General features: G+C 47.0%; 1 protein-coding gene across 2 annotated transcripts in view; it reads left to right on the forward strand.

Moving 5' to 3' along the window:
* LOC147124488 (solute carrier organic anion transporter family member 3A1-like) overlaps positions 1 to 17,843 on the forward strand; it is a 503,248-nt gene that overhangs the window by 24,468 nt on the left and 460,937 nt on the right. For both annotated transcript variants that reach the window (XM_085987799.1, XM_085987789.1), the window contains exon 2: positions 13,797 to 14,262. In XM_085987799.1, the coding sequence (XP_085843925.1) occupies positions 13,887 to 14,262 (376 nt within the window). In that variant the 5' untranslated portion in view covers positions 13,797 to 13,886. The remainder of the gene's footprint in view (positions 1 to 13,796; positions 14,263 to 17,843) is intronic.

A 17,843-nucleotide genomic window follows, 5' to 3' on the forward strand; every position in this document is an offset into this window, starting at 1 on the left:
TGAACGTCACTTCTCGGCCCCCTGTCAGGGAATGGCTTGTGCCAATGAAAGAACATGATTGCAGCCGCTCCACAAGCCCACAGCCGGTTAAGGCAACAAACACTTCAAAGATCAAACATGGACAATGTTAATAAATAAAATGTTTTATTGTACAAACTCAGGGCCCTTCCCACATGAAAACCAAAAACAGACGAAACCCCCAAAAAACACTCAAACACATTACTCGCTCCCACAACCTGGAGAGGATTAACAAAACAGTGCAACTAAAATGGCCGTCATCCTCGGACTTCGTAAAATACAAACATCACATCCTCGGCCTTCAAAAAACAAACATCCAATTCTCGGCCTCAAAAAAACAAACACAACTGGCCACACATTCGACTTTTTGGCCCGCTAGGGCGATGCCTTGGCCATCTTTGTGTGGCCCCTGCCCGCCCTGCTGCTGCTCCTCAAAGTAAGGCCATTGGCTGCTGCAAGGCTGGGGGCAGGCTCCAGAGGGGCACATGTCGTGACGGCAGATGCCCTTGGGGGTCGGCCTAGTCGAGGTCTGGCCGTCAAGCGGGCGGCTGTTGAATGCTGCAGCTGTGGCTGGCCAGCATCAGTCGCTGCAGCAGCTCCTGGCAGCTCCACTGGGGGAGTGGCAGTGGCGGCTGGAGGAATGGGGGCAAGCTGGCGGATGGCAGGCGCTCGCTGGTCGCCTGAGACACTGGCACTCGCCCGGGCCAGCACTGCAGCATGCGCACCAATCTGCCGAGGGACAGACCGCTGTGCTGCTGCAGCGCGCCGGGTGCCCTGGCGATGCCTGGCTGACACAGCGAGTGTGGCAGCAGTGAGTGCCCGTGTTGACCTGTTCAGTGACCTCATCAGAGCACCCAGTGACTGCACGGCACCACTGATCAGCTGCTCACTCGCTGCCTGAGCTGCCCCGAATGCTGCCCGACTCGCTGCCTGATCTGCCCCGAATGCCGCCCGACTCGCTGCCTGCTCTGCCCCGAATTCCGCCAAACTGATGGCCTGTGAGGCTCCGACGTCGGTGACACTCCAAGAGAGGGACTCGATGGCCTCAGGCAACCGTGCCACTAACCCCATGAGCTCCGTGTGCCGGCGCTCCGAGTCCGCGGACAAGTCCTCGAGGCGTTCCATCTCCTTGGCGAAGACCATCTCCGGACTGGAGGCCGGACTCTCCCTCTGGGGAGAAGGCCGCCGAGCTGGCCGACCCTTCCTGCGTTGCTGGAGGCCGCTGGGCCCAGCAATTGGACTCCCCTCCGACCCTTCCCCCCTCTGGGGAGAAGGCCGCCGAGCTGGCACCCCCCTCCCGCGTTTCTGCAGGCCGCAGGTCCCATGAGCTCCCCTCCCCTCCGACACTTCCGCGACGCTCCCCTCCAGGGAAGACGTGTCCCCTACATTGGCATGGGTTGCCACGGCTGAGGGTTCCCCTGATGGGCCGCCTTCCTCTTGCTCCTCCTCCTCCTCCTCCTCTGAGGGGCTGTCACTGGCAAGTTCAGGGACCTCCTCCTCACCATCTGAAAGCAGGAAGGCACAAGAGTAGCTTTAGAGTGAGGAGAGGGCGTCTTGAAATCGGGGGGTACGAACCCATCCTGCCCCTAACCCGCCTCCATGCCAGTTTCAAAGGAGGCGGGTACCCGACCCGCACTGGGACCCGCCTCCCCGAGGTTGGAAGGGGATTAGTGCCAATTAACTGCCTGTTAACAGGTAGTTAACAGGCAGTTTTTAGCCTAATCCCTATTTTCATTCTTGAAGTGGGGGATTCCCGACAGCTCCAAACCACGCCAAGTTAGTGAGGCGGGCCGTTGGGCTGAAGGGCTTGGAGGGGTCGAGATGTCCGGTGTTCAGGTGAGTGATGGGTGCATGAGTGTAGAGGTAAGTGTGTTTGGTGTGTTTAAAGTGTTTAAAGAAGTTTTACTTACCTTTACAGCCTTCCTCCCTTCAGGTCTCGGGAATCCCTCATCTCACCGGCACAGAAAGCAGAATGGCCACGATCTGTCAAAAATTGCAGCATTCAGCTTTCTGTTCTGGAGAGATCTCTAAATCATCCTGAGAGGAAGGAATTAACTTGGAGTACAGATTGTCAGTGTTTGACAGCTTCAAAGAGCTGTCAAACACTGCTATTCCATCTGTCAAAAGGTCTTGACAGATGAAATATCAATCTGTGATGTCACCTGTTGCCGGGTGGCCCTTAATTGGCCTGCTGAGCCTGCTGGGCGGGCTCAACAAGGTCAATCAAGTCAAAATCACGTGGGTTGGCTACAACTCGATGGAGGTGGGACTACAACCCCGAAAGTTGTAGTCCTGCCTCCTACACGCCTCCATTGATAAAATCCAGCCCTATGACTCTATGACTATGACCTTTGATAGTTGTGACCTCATGGTGGATTGTTGGAGACAGCATTTTTCAGGAGCCACTTCATGCTGTTAATGCATTATAGAACATTTACTATGCTTGAATGATCCTGTTTCCGTATAGTTACTTCTCTGAGAATTAGTTAGTTTCTCCAGGAGTGAGAGCTGGCCATCTCCATTGGTGAGAGGGAGAGAGAGCTGGAGGCAGCTCACAACTGCACTTTTGTCCATTGAACATGGAGAAAGAGAGACAGGGAGACAGGCCGACACAGCACCTGCGACATACACTTACTCACAGGAGAACCACAGACGTGCGACCCATAAATTCTACATCCTTATTTTCTCCCTGGTTGCTCGCAGCAGTGCTTGGGGAAATTAATTTTCATTTCTGGAGACTCCAGAACACTCCAGGAGGGTTGGCGACCCTGCCCCACACGCACACATACAATGGGAGCTGAAGGGTGGCAATTTAAACGTCATTGCGCACTCCATCTCAACAAAAAATGACAAGGGAAAAATTATTCAGAGGCCGAAAGAAAAGTCCAGCCGTGGTTTCCAATAATTTCATTCCCAAAATGACTTAATAGTTCCCCGCACAGGTAGGTGACAGATTTAGGATTAGATGCAGTAAAAGTGTTGGGGGTGGTGGGGGGAGATGGCAAATGGGAAAACGAGTGGATTCATTACTTCGAAACCTGGATTGTACTATGGTATGTGAAACCTGCAGACTAAGCCTCCTACCAAAAGCAGAGAGGATGATTGCAAGTAGGCTTGTGTTTTTTTTGTCAGTTTGCGGATTTTAACATTTCTCATCTCTTTCAGCTCCCGAATTTGACTATGCAGAAAAATCATTGCATAAAAGGTTCAGGGAAAAAAAGACTTTTAGGAGTTCCATAAATATATAGCTGCACCTGTGTACTGAAAGATACTGAATACTGCCTTAACATTCAAAAAAAGGAGTGAGACATAAACCTGAAAATCTTGGACAAGTTAGTCAAACGCCCCTAGTAGTGGAAATGCCTGAGAGCATGTTTTGGAGTGCTATTAATACTCATCTAAAGAGCACAGAGGCCAAAATGAGTGTTCAGTTAACAGTAGGTCATGCCCTACATAGCTACTGGAATTCTTTGAGAAGGCAACTAAACTAGTGGATGATTGCTATCGAGGTGGATTTTTTTTTAACACATTTGTTAAAGTTCCACTTGTAAGACTGTTAAAGAAGATGAAAGCTTGTGAAATGAGTGCTACACTAGATAACTAGATTGAAATCTAGCTTGGAAATAAGAAGCAGAAACTGATGATGAATGGAAACACTTCTGTCTGTGAACAGTGACTCGCACTCTGGGTCCCTGCTATTCATACTTTCATATACAATAGTATAACATTTTCTGATTATACTAAGATATGCAGACAGGACACCAGTACAAGGGAGACTGGTAACATTCAAAAAGATCTGGCCAATTAAGTAGATGGAATAAGGAATGGAGGTTGGCCTTTAATGTAAATTAATGCATATTGGAACAGGAAAGCTGGCACATGTACAATGTGTACAATTCAGTGGTAAAGGTGGGAGAGGAAAAAGATATGGGTAGATATTTGTTTTTACCACCTGAGCATTAAGTATCACTTGGGTGGAGTCAGAGACAAAAATCAGAGGGGGCAGGGGGGGAACACACCCATAACTGAGCCCATTTGATTTTCCTACCATTAATTATGGGTGTGCAATTCTCCCTGCCCAATTTTCCTCTCTATGCTCTGCTCAGGCGATGCTTATTGCTCAGAAAATAAAGACAAAAATCTATCCCCTGCTTGTGATTATTGATCATTCAATGAAGAGTTCAGCTTGTTTTGCATAGACAAATGAAGATGGAGAGGGGACAAGAACTAGGTCCCTGAAATTAGACTGTGGAATACAAGTGTTAAGATTTGAGTTAGGCTAACATCCCCACTAAAAGTAGCAGAGAGAAACTTCAGTCAAATGTAAGAAGTTCTTGAAGCTTAATTGCACTGTTCATTTGCTGTGAATTCACAGAACCTCAGGTGCAGATGTGTCTGAACCTCTTCCTCCTTCTCCTCAGTATAATATGTATTTTTATGTTAAATAACATCAGTACCGTCCAGATCAAGGAGCACACCTGGTAGGATCAATACTGCTGTATTCTTTGATCTGTGTTTTTTAATAATACATTTCAGTATTTTGCTGGTATTGCTTCAATCGTCTGAATATACAGGATGTGAACGCTGAGAATTGTAGTTTAATGCCGAGGTTCACAGTAACCTAATATTGTCCAGTTATTGTTCCTAACAGGTAGAAGTGTGAGGCACTGCGAGAGGATGCACAAAATGCTGGGGCTCTGTAAAATGCTAGGATGGTGTGCATATAAATTACACCATGTAGAAAGTTTTGCATTCCATTAAATGCGTTCATTTTAGTTAGTAGAGAAAACTGGGGCTAGATTTTTGTGGAGCCATCAGGCGGGGTTTCAGGCATGTGGGGGGAGAAATTCCCGAATTTGGGGGTCCCGACACCATCCCGCCCAAAACCCCGCCCCACGTAAGTTTCAGGGGTGGCGGGTACCCGCCCTGCACTGGGACCCGCCGAAACCAGGCAGGAAGGGATTAGTGCCAATTAACTGCCTGTTAACAGGTAGTTAACAGGCAGTTTTTAGCCTAATCCCTATTTTGAGGGGTTTTGTGTGGGTTTCCCGACCGCTCCAAACCACGCCAGGTAGAGCAGGCGGGCCGTCGGGTTGAGGGACTTGGAGGGGTCGCGATGTTGGTGTTCAGGTGAGTGATGGGTGCATGAGTGTAAAGGTAAGTGTGTTTGGTGTGTCTAAAGTGTGTAAAGAACTTTTACTTACCTGTACTTACCTTAACAGCCTTTCTTCCTGTAGCCGTCGGGAGTCCATCACTCACCCGGAACTTAAAGCTGAATGGCTGCGATCTGTGAAAAGTGACAGCCTTCAGCTTTGAGTGCCGGTGTGAGTTCTAACTGAGTCTGTGCAGAAGGACTCATGTTAGAACTCAGACTGTCAGTGTTTCACAGCTTCAAACAGCTGTGAAACACTGATATTTCATCTGTCAAAAACTCTTGACAGATGAAATTTCAGTCTGTGACGTCACCTGTTGCCGGGTGGCCCTTAATTGGCCTGCTGAGCCTGCTGGGCGGGCTCAACAAGGTCAATCAAGGGAAAATCGCATGGATTGGCCAGACGTCAAAGTAGGCGGGTCTAAAACCCGAAAGGGGAAGCCCCGCCTTCTTCCCGACATGTTCGGGAAAATCTACCCCCTGGAAAGTTTGCCAGTGGGTAAAACGGTCACAGAAACTAAGGCTGTGATTTCGCCTACCAATGGGCATCCAGGACGGCCAGGGCCAGTAGCACGGTCCCAGCCCGCTGCCTGCTCCATCCCACTCTGTTGAACTGATCTTACGATGATTGGGCTTGTTAAGCCCGCCCAGCGAGGTTCCCGGCCAATTAAAAGGAAGCGGGTCTGATGATGTCATTTGGCATCATTAGCCGGTTTCCTGAAAGGGACCATGTCCAAATTGATTTTGACATTTGTGCTGTCAATGTTCTACAGCATTGAGGTGCTGCAAACACTGACGAGCACTGCACAGAGGTGCACGGCTGCATCCAGGCTCTCCCATGACTCCCTCCATATGCTTATGGAGGGTGTCACAGCACGCAGGGAGGTTCTCTTCCCTTCCAATGGGCAGAAGAGACCTCCCCAGGAGTCCAACACAGCCTGGTTGCACATTGCACAGGAGGACACAAGCAGGGATGTCGTCAGGAGGACCAGGCTGTAGTGGCACAAACTTTTCAATGATCTCAGTAGATCATGAAACGTTACTGCAAAGTCACACTCAACTTCATCACTCTGCCTTCCCTACCCTACTCCTGCACATCTTTACTCACACCAACTTATCTTGCACCTCCATCCATCCCTCTCTCTATATCTACATTATCACTTCCCCCATTTCACTAGCCATCCCTCAGACTCCCCCCTATCCTAGTCCAATCATACCAACTAACAACACACAAGGTTAGGGTTTTAATAGAGGTGGCTGCAGAGATAGTGGATGCATTGGTTTTGATCTTCCAGAATTCTCTAGATTCTAGAACAGTGCCCGTGGATTGGAAGGTAGCAAATCTAACCTCACTATTCAAGAAAGGAGGGAGAGAAAAAACAAGGAACTATAGACCAGTTAGCCTGACATCAGTACTAGGGAAAATAGTCAAATCTATTATTGAGGACATGGTAACAGGCCACTTGGAAAATTATAATATGATAAGACAGTCAGCATGGTTTTATGAAAGGGAAATCGTGTTTAACAAATTTATTAGAGTTTTTTGAGGTTGTAACTAGCAGGGTAGATAAGAGGGAACCAGTGGATGTAGTATATTTGGATTTTCAGAAGGCATTCGATAAAGTGCCACACAATAGATTGTTACACAAGATTAGGGCTCATGGGATTGGGGTTATATACTAGCATGGATTGAGGATTGGTTAACAGACAGAAAACAGAGTAGGGATAAATGGGTAATTTTCAGGATGGCAGGGTGTAACTAGTGGAGTGCCGCAAGGATCAAAGCTTGGGCCTCAGCTATTTACAATCTATATCAATGACTTAGATGAGGAGACCAAGGCCTAGAAATTCAGTATCTCCACATTTGGGGCGCTACAGTCGAGCATTCGCTAAATTAGCACCCGGCGCAACTTAGTGCCACCTTCACCGAAATTGAGTTGCATCGCCCCAAGAGGTTGTTGCTGCTTTAAAGCAGGCGGTGCACGCCTATCCTAAGGTGCTAAGCCGGCGAGCCGAGGCGCTACCACCGAGGGCGGGCGCAGTGCAGGTGCGGCCAGTTAGCGATTGCAGGCAGACATGCTGGCGCCGGTCACCTCTTAAAGGGGGAGGGTCGATTTGGCTTGCAGCCATGCCCTGCACATTGGAGCCCTGATTCTAGGCCTGGACAGACCTGCTGCGACATCGTTACGCCTACGACCATGGAGAAGGCCAGGGAGCGAGCGCAGTGCTTCAGTGAGGGGGCCCTGAAGGTTCTGGTTGGCGCAGTGGAGCGCAGGCGACCTATCCTCTTTCCTGACAGTGGACGGAGGCCACTGCCCAGCGAATATAGAAAAACTTGGAGGGAGGTGGCACACAGAGTCACCTCCAGCAGCATGGTCCCTAGGACCCCAACGCAATACAGGAAGAAGTTCAATGACCTCACTCGGGTTGTCAGGGTGAGTACCCTTTCCAGTATCCTCTTCATCCCTGCATGTGCACCTCACTTTATGGCCAAAGGGTCCTGAAAGCCCTAATGTCCAGCCCTCATCCAACACCTATGGGACTCTCATGAAAATCACATGCACATTCACCACTTTACACACTGTCAGGGCTATTCGACCATGGGAGGCAGTGCAGCCAAGATCAGGGCTTGACACTGTCAGGGCTATTCCACCATGGGAGGCAGTGCAGCCAAGATCAGGGCTTGACACTGTCAGGGCTATTCGACCATGGGAGGCAGTGCAGCCAAGATCAGGGCTTCACACTGTACTCAGAGCCCGTCCTTTCTCTTGCAGGGCAAGCTGGCCCACAATAGGAGGCAGCAGCAACGGACCGGGGGAGGCCGTCCTGAACTTAAAGACCTCAGCGATCTGGAGCAGCGAGTGGACAGATTATGGCAGGCCAGCTGATTGGCCCCGTTGCCACTGGAAATGCTGACCCCATTCTGGACAGCAATGGTAAGGTCATCACCTTTTTGACCTCTCTCTTTCCACTTGTGCCTCACACCAGCATCCTTTGCCACTATCGAACCAATGCAGTGCATTGCAGCACTCATGCTTCCCTCGCTGCCGCCCTGTCCTCACACTAAAGCAACTTTTGTACCGCCCTGCTTTCAGATGCTGATTCGCCAGGTGAGGAGGCGGGCCCTCAAGCTGGCACTGTGAGTGAATCAGAAGGCGAGGAGGAGGAAGAAGAAGCCGGAACATCAGTGCCACCCTCAGCCGAGGCAGCCCATGGCCATGATGGGGACACGTCTTCCCTGGAGGGGAGCAGGGGGGAAGGGTCTGAGGAGGGTGAAGCTTCGGGGCCCTGCAGGCTGCAGCAATGCGGGGGGGGTAGGGAAGCTCAGCGGCCTTCTCCCCGGAGGGAGAGTTTGGCCTCCAGTCCTGCTACAGTGAGCGCAGAGGAGGTGCGGCTCCTTGGTGAAATGGGCGCCCAGGCGGAGCGCAGGCACACTGAGCTCATGGCTGCAGTGGCAAGGATGCCTGACTCCATAGAGTCACTGGCAAGGAGTGTACAGGAATTCGGGGCAGCACAGGCAAGGAGTCAGTAGGACGTCGGTGTAGCACAGGCAAGGAGTCTGCAGGACTTCGGTGCAGTACACGCGGCTTCCAGCCAAGCGCTTAGTCGTGCCATGCAGTCACTGACTGGTCTGATGCAGACACAGATCAGGGCCACACGAGCAGTAACTACTGCCACCCTCGCTGGATCAGCCAGAATTCGCCGGGGCCCTCGCCGCAGCAGGCCAGCAGTCTGTGCTTCAGCAGATTGCTGCGCATGCTTCAGTGCTGCCCCGTGCGAGTGCCAGTGTCTCGTCCGACCAGGGAGTGCCTGTGCTCTGTCAAGTTGGCAGCATTCCTGCTGCCAACACTGTCACTCCTCCACTGCAGCTGCCACCACCCGTAGGACAGACTGCTGCCGCCCAAGCAGAATTGGAGCAGTCAGCAGCCGGGCCCTCCAGGCCCAGAGCTGGTCCAGGCCATCCCCCAAGCTCATCTGCTGACTCACTATCTGACCCTCAGCAGCCTTCCCCCAGCCTTGCTGCAGCCACTGGGGTCCCATTGCAGAGGAGCTGCAGGGCGGGAAGGGGCCAATCTCGCAAGTGGGGCAGATCACCCTCGCAGGCCAAAAGGTAGGAGGTCTGGCAAAATGTGTTTTTTTTTGTGAAGGCCGAGGATCGTGGTCATTTTTGTTTAACTCTTTTGTTCATTGTCTCCAGGTTGTGAGAGCCAGCTATGTGTTTGACTTTTTTGGGGGGTTTCTCTGTATTTGTTTGTCATGCGGGAAGGGCACAGAGTTTGATAAATAAATAATTGTCTTTATTCGGATTTTGCATGTTTGCACTTTGAACTATTTGTTGCCTTGACCGGCTCAGGGTTTGCGGAGTGTGTCCATTCACGTTCTTTCAATGGCACAAGCCATTCCCTGAGAGGGGGCCTAGACCGACTTGCAATAAGCTGCTGACGGACGGCCCTTGCACTTTGTGCCTCCCTCCCGCCTTGGTGCTCCTCCTCCTCCTCCTCCTCCTCTGTGGTCCTCCAATGTCTGCTGGCAGTGGCTGAGTCCTGAGGATAGCCAGGTTGTGCAGCATGCAGCACACTACAATGAAATGGGAGACTCGCTCAGGCGAGTACTGTAGGGCTCCTCCGGAATGGTCCAGACAGCGGAACTGTTGCTTTAGCATGCCGATTGTGTGGTCAGTGATGTTCCTGGTCGCTTGATGGCTGTCATTGTATCACTCTTCAGCAGGGGTGGTGGGCGCACGGAGTGGGGTCAACAGCCAGGAGCACAAAGGATAGCTCTTGTCCCTGAGAAGCCAGCCTCCTGGGTGAGCCGGGGCTTCGAAAATGTCTGCCACAGAAGTCTGGCACAGGATGAAGGCGTCGTGGCTGCTGCCTGGAAAGCGGGCATTGACAGCTAGTATCAGCTGCCTGTGGTCACACACCAACTGCACGTTCAACGAATGGAACCCCTTCCGGTTGCGGTAATCCTCGGCATTCTCTAGAGGCGCCCGCAAAGCCACATGCGTGCAGTCAATGGTGCCCTGGACCATGGGGAAGCCCGCTATTCTTGCAAATCCCATTGCACGCTCTTGCTGCTTGTCCAGGGTCATGGGGAAGGAAATATACTGACGTCTCCTTTTGAAGAGGGCATTCGTGACCTGGCGGATGCAGCAATGCACCGCGAACTGGGAGACATTGGCAATGTCCCCAGTAGCGGATTGGAAGGAGCCGGTGGCATAGAAGTTGAGAGCCACTGTCACCTTCACTGCCACCGACAGAGACGTGCTGCTCCTCAGCTGAGGCTGCAGATCTCTCTGAAGCAGGTGGCAGATCTCAGTGACCACCTCCCTTCTGAATTGAAGCCTCTGAATACACTGCTCCTCAGGCATGTTGAGGTAGGAGAAGTGCTGGCGGTATACCCTGGGAGGGTAAGGCCTCCTGTGCCGACGCCTGTTGGCCCTCCTCTTTGGTGGGAGGAATGGAAAAGCAGGGTATTTTTTAGCGGGTGAGAGACTAGTAAATGTTGGTATTCAGGGGGATTTGGGTGTCCTTGTACACAAATCACAGAAAGTTAACATGCAGGAACAGCAGGCAATTAGGAAGGCAAATGTTAGCCTTCATTGCAAGGGGTTGAAGTACAAGAGTAAGGAAGTCTTGCTGCAATTATATAGGGCTTTGGCGAGACCACACCTGGAGTACTGTGTACAGTTTTAGTCTCCTTACTTGCCTTGGAGGTGGTGCAACAAAGGTTCACTGGATTGACCCCTGGGATGAGAGGGCTGTCCTATGAGGAGAGATTGTGTAGAATGGGCCTATACTCTGTGGTGTTTAGAAGAATGAGAGATGATCTCATTGAAACATATAACATTCTTAGAGGGCTTAACAGGGTAGATGCTGAGAGGCTGTTTCCCCTGGCTGAAGAGTCTAGAACTAGGGGTCATAGTCTCAGGATAAGGGGTCAGCCATTTCGGACTGAGATGAGGAGAAATTTCTTCACTCAGAGAGTTGTGAATCTTTGGAATTCTCTACCATAGAGAGCTGTGAATGCTCGGTCGTTGAGTATATTCAAGACTGAGATCGCTAGATTTTTGGGTAATAAGTGAATCAAGGGATATGGGAATTGGGTGGGAAGGTGGAGTTGGTGTAAAAGTTCAGCCATGATCTTATTGAACGGGGGAGCAGGCTTGAGGGGCCGTATAACCTACTCCTGCTCCTATTTCTTATGTTCTTAGTCTAGTTGCTGAATGGGTAGATCAGTAGGCATAGGCTAACTGAACATCTATTGTAACGCTTTTAGATGACATAATTTAAATAGATAAAAACAATATCAGAACTGAAAATACAATTAGCTTTGGCAGTGGCAAGAACAGGGGAAGGGAACAATCACAATTGTAAATAAACATTCTGAGCAAGTATACTAGGGATTTTATTACATTATTATAGACCATCATATCATTTAATGGTGATCTAATTGTATTTTTGAGACTATATTGACTTTTATAACACTCGTGGAGGATATCAGTAGAAATTAAACATCATAGTAACAAAATGATATTATAGAGCAGCAGATTTTCTCAGATTAAAAAAAAAATCTTAAAATGTTTTTTTAAATTAAGTTTAAAACCAGTAGAATATAATGAGGTATTAAGAGTGATCCTGCACTCCCAGTAGGGAAGCTGTAATTGCAGGAAGTGCAGGTTGGAAATGGAGCTGCAACATTGTGGGCTGATTCTCGGAGCCACACTTCCTGCAAGTGTGGCTCCCCACCCGAGGGTGAGATTGCAGAATCACCCCTAATAAGAAAAGCTATGAATGCTGGAAATCTGAGCGTATAACAGAATATTTTGGCAATACACAACAGGCCAGTCAGCAGCGGAAAGAAAAAAAATATGGTAACATTTGAGGTGGGACTCTGCATCGGAACACCCAATATCCCACCCATTACGCTAACCTCTTTTCCCATGCTGACTATCGTGCTGCATATTTCCTGCATTTTCTGTAAATGTCTTGTGCTATGACTAGCGCCATGACGGGTCCTCTATTTGTTCTGTTATTTTGTCATCGCCAAAAAAAGTCAGAACAAATCTAGAGGTGGTGCTGTTGTGACATAATTTGCTTAGCAACACCGAATGACCTATTGCGATACAAATAGGAGAAACAAAGTATAATGTGAGCATTTGATGGAGGGCACATTTTCTCTCGGATTTGAGTTATGCTCTGATCAAAAGCAGTATTTTTGAAATAAGGAGTCTGCAATTGTGTCAGAGTTGTAATGTTATGGTGCGGAAGATGACTGAAATTACTGAAGTTTTGTAGTGTGAGAAGGTAAGAGAGAATTGGGATAGAAATAACCCAAACAATGTCGAGACTCTTCTTAACAGAGAAGCATACTGCTTCTCCAGCTCCTGAGTCAACACCATTGTATGTGACAAAATAAAATGATATTGTTATTCTCAAGTGATCCTGGATTCTTTTATTCCTGTCATCCTAAAATATCATTTTAGTTCTATTTTTATTTGTTTCGAGTGATACAAATGAACCAACCCATTTCCTTTTGACAATATAGAATGCTGCCTTCAAAGGAATGGCTTTGTGTTTGATCAGTACCATGTGACTGTTTTATGTTGAACCCCTTGGAGAGATAAGTGAGGAAGTGCAGCTTCAGAACAATTCAATTAAACTATTATAAATATTTTAGAACCATTTCCTGATTCTGAATTGTAGTTAAATTTGAATGACCTCATAATCTAACTTTTCTTAGTTAAAAAATTATAGTAATTCTGAAGTTTCCTGATTATGAAAGGAAATAATCTGTGCCTCTTATATTGACCATTTTACATAGGTTCCCTTTTCCTTGAGTACTCAAGGTGCTGATATCCCCTTCTGGCTCCAATAACTGGAGCTCATTTCTTGTCTGTCATTTGAGCCCTGAAACATCTGCAGCCAGTACATCCTCTACCGCACTCATAGAATAGCTGGCTTTTTGATAGTCACAGTAAACCACTCATTCCATTTGCGGCAAAGAGATTTATATATATAATAAAAACAGAATATGCTGGAAATACTCAGCAGGTCAAGTGGCATCTGTGGAGAGAGAACCAGTTAATGGGGGGAATTTTGCCAGCTCTGGGGAGGAGGGTATGGAGGCGGGACTGCCGGGAAAATGGCAGAAACTGGGAGTGGGTACCGAACCCACTCCCAACCCACCTCCATGCCATCTTCCCAGGAAGTGGATCCCCGACTCGCACAGGGACCAGTCTTCTCGAGGGCACAGGGCGGGCTTAACAAGGTCAATCAAGGGAAAATAGCGTGGGTTGGCCAGACGTCGTTGGGGGCAGGACTGAAACCCAACAACAAGCAGTCCCGCCCCCAGCGCGCCCCCATTGAGAAAATCCAGCCCAATGTTTCAGGTTGATGACCTTTCATCAGAACAAAAGTTCATCGACCTGAAAAGTTAACTCTGTTGCTGCCTGACCTGAGTATTTCCAGCATTTTCGGTTTTTATTTAAGATTTCCAGCATCTGCAGTATTTTGCTTTTTTATTAGGTTTATATAAATAAGCATTAAACCAAGTGATTGTCTTTTAACACTAACTCTCTTCTCAAGTTTTAGTACTGACAGTGTTTTCTTCATCTGTTTCACAGGTCAGTATTCTAACAACCCTGGAGAGGCGATTTGACCTACATAGCACCGAACTAGGAGTAATTGCAAGCAGCTTTGAGATCGGAAACCTCATGATAATTTTGTTGGTGAGCTACTTTGGTGGCAAAGGACATAGACCACGACTGATAGGGTGTGGTGGGATCATAATGGCTATTGGGTCTTTATTTTGTGCACTGCCAGAGTTTCTAAGTCATCAGTATCAATACAAGCAGGTGGATATGTCAGTGCTGAAAGACACCTGCATGGCAAATCTTTCCATGGAGGAAGAGCAAATGGCAATAGAGAAGAATCTCAAGACATGTGCTGAAACAGAAACAACAAACATGATGTACGTGTTGGTTATTGTGGCTCAGGTTATCATTGGGGCTGGTGCAACTCCTATTCAACCACTGGGTGTCTCCTACATTGATGACCACGTACGAAAGAGGGATTCATCACTTTATATCGGTAAGTACTTGCTTTGTCATTCTCCAACTCACTGAAGAGTAGGATTGTATTCATAAAAGCTCCTTTTTAGGCTTGTGTATGTCTAGCACCTATTGCATGTATCGAGACAATGACTACTTTTACATTAGATTATATATCAGTGGTCTGTCTTGTGCAGGGATTGTGGCCAGAAACTTGGTATAGCTGATATATCCACGGATAAATCCAGAGTGAGTCTATTCAAGAGTAAGATCCTTGTTTCACTTTCAAAACCCACTGTTAACCTAACTATGACTTCAAAGAAAAACTGACTTCATGATCTCATAGAAATTCAATAAAACAACTACTGTGCTGGCCGTAAGGTATCCTTGCAAGCTAACAGAGGAAACAGAAATTCAGTGCTATCTTATGGAAGGTTTTGACTTCCTATCCTGCAAAATGAGTGTTGTTTATTTTTCATTTTTTGGGTGAGGGAGACAGACAGTTAAAAAGGCCATATGATTCTCATGCCCTGTCAGGAACTTAGTATGTCATTAAATTCACAGGATTACTCTATCAAATGAATGCCAGTTCCATACAGTAGAGCAGTTGGAAGGCCTCATGAAGGAACTGATGCTGAAGTGTGCAGATGAATATGGCTTGGGTTGGAGGCAGTGGCCCATTTGAACTCCTGCACATGCGCGGTTTTTCCTATTGTAAAGCTGGCAAGCGACCTGCGTGGGAGCTCCAGACAGCTGGGCAGCCGCGCAGCTTGCAGGGAACATTGGTTGATGGTGTTCCCATAATGATGCTGCTCTTATCCTTTTTGGTGGTAGAGAATGTGGAGTTTGGAAGTATTGTTAAAGAAAGCTTGATAAGTTGCTGCAGTGCATACTATTGATTGTACATACTGCAGCCACAGTGCACCTATGGTGGAGGAGTTTGATATTGAGTCCTTTTCTTAATGATGTCAAGCTTCTTGAGTATTGTTGCAGCTGCATCCATCCAAGTATTCCATCACACTCCTTTTGACTTACATCTTCTTCATTATTATCATTAGCTCCTTATACTCTCTCCAAGTACTGTGTAAATAAAGAGTTCAACGTTTTACCAACAGTAACTGATTACACACAAAGAACATGACAAAAAGGTGTTGGATGCAGTGGGGGTTTTATGATGCTTTTATCCAAGCACAGCGATCATGTTCTGCTGAATCAATGAACTGGAAAAGGTCAGTAGATCTTGGCTGGTCCTGCCTGCGGTGTCTTCTGACACACATACAGTGCTATCCAGATTTGATCAGTAGAGGGTAAGGACATTCGATTTTCAGACAGTTGTATTGTAATTCTGAATGAGTATCAAAGGATTCTCCAAGAGTTGCTGATACTCTTACAGAAGACACAACACCTGGAAACTCTTAGAAGTGACTTTACACCCAACTTTATCAAAGAAAGAGTTTGGGAAAATGAACATCAGAACATTAACTTCCCCTATGCCTGCCTGAATTAATTGCTCCAAGCCAAATTATCCATTATGTCACTTTAACAGAAGCTTGTTGTATTTGAAATTGGGTGCGTAGTTGTGTAGCATGCAATGAGCGAGCCCTTTTGACTATTTGTGTTGTTTATGTGAATAGTTTTGGTTTCTAATGGTAAATTTCAGGAGAAAATTAATATTCCACCATAGTAGTTTTAGAATTTGAAGTTTAAAAAAAAATTGGAAATAAAAAGAAAGCTAGTATCAGTAAAAATTACCATGAAGCTATCAGATTGTCATAAAAACCTAACTGTTTCACTGATGTCCTTTAGTGAAGGAAACCTGCTGTCCATACCTGGTCTGGCCTATATCTTACACCAATGTGGCTGACTCATAACTGCCCTCTGAAGTGGCCTAGCAGCTACTCAGTTGTATTGGGATGGGCAATAAATGCCAACCTTGCCAGTGATGCTCACATCCCGAGAATGAATTTAAAAGAAACATACAGAGATGTCAATAGTAAAGTGTGCGAGAGGAGGCACACCAAAAGAGATGAAGTCAAGCAAAAGATAGAGATAGGTGCCTGGAATTTCCTCGGCTCGTCCCAACTACTACTGTAAGATTGGCGGAACCCTTGAAGAAATTGTGTAAATGGCTAAAAATAGCTATTTAAGCTGTTTAAGCTGTTTCTCCAGGATTTCTGCCAATCTCGAATGAAGTTAGGGTGGGAGATTGAGAGAACCCAGTGGAAATTCTCATCCCAGAAGATAAAGGATTAAAGACCACAAAAACAAAAAGAGAAACAGCTACAGCAGGAGAGAGATACAATTTATATTGCAGAACACCTTTATTCAGTCCACAAGTGTGACCCTGAGCTTCCGGTCACCTGTCATTTTAATTTTCTGCCCCACTCTAACTCTGACCTCTCTGTCCTTGGCCTCCTACACTGTTGTAATGAAGCTCAAAGGAAGCTCAAGGAACAGCACCTCATCTTTCTATTAGGCACTTTACAGACCTTCCAGACTTGAGTTCAACAGTTTCAGATAATAACCACCGCTCCCATTTTCTCAGACAGCAGCTGTTGGTAATGATTCTGCTATTGTCATTTAGACCCATCTTTAGTTTCTTTACTTTACTATCTCCTTTTGCTTTGCACCATCATCCCTTTTGCCATTTAATCTCTCCTGCCTTCCACCCCATCACAGACCTTCCCTTTTGTTCTTTCCTCCCCTCCCCCTTTTCCCTGCCCCTGCACTTGCTTAAAATCTGTTACATCTCTAAATTTTTCCAGTTCTGATGAAAGGTCATCGACCTGAAATGTTAACTTTTTTCTCTCTCCACAAATGCTGCCTGACCTGCTGAGTATTTCCAGCATTTTCTGTTTTTATTTCAGATTTCCAGTATCTGCAGTATTTTGCTTTTGTACAATTTATATTACATTCTGTCAGTGAACAATGGCACAGGGCATCAACTGTTAATACTTTAAGAATGTTTCACGCTTGCCCTAGACTTTATAGTCTGTCATCAAGGTTTGAACTTGAGCAGTTGATTAATGTTTACCTCTGTAAGTGCTAATTTATTAATTGTTCATTTAAGCACATGAGTTCAATGCTTCATTATAAACTGAATGCTGGAATCAGTTCAATGCAAATGCCATACTCCAAAGCTCTTTAAATTGTCTTATTATTACTATAAAATAGAACAGCTTTTTTTATAAACAGTAAACAAAAGGGTTACTATATAGTGGCATAAAGATGAATGCTAGGGCAATCGAGAGACTTGAGATAAGTAAACTACCATGTAGGCCGGCATTTCAAGACTTTAATATCTCTTTGGGTCTTGACCTGGTTGTTCAGATTGTTTCCAGTCTTTTCTGTCACTATGGATACGTGGACACTTCCCATCACACTTTTTTCAGGATTCTCAACCACCCTTGTGATTTCACCCTGGTGAGTCCTGACTTTTGTAATCCCATGTTCCAATTTAAAATGTATTTTATTTTAAACAGCCTCGCATGCAAGAGACACCTCCCCAGCTCACTGACATTTTATAGCTTTTTATGACTATACCAATCACTCTTACAATCCCAACCCATATGCAACTCTGGTTTGTCAACTTCCCCAGCCGTAATCCTGCCTAGTATACTC

The sequence above is a fragment of the Somniosus microcephalus genome, chromosome 1 (genome assembly GCF_052327205.1).
Source record: "Somniosus microcephalus isolate GS21.2 chromosome 1, FLI_Smic_1.0, whole genome shotgun sequence".
Lineage (NCBI taxonomy): Eukaryota > Metazoa > Chordata > Chondrichthyes > Squaliformes > Somniosidae > Somniosus > Somniosus microcephalus.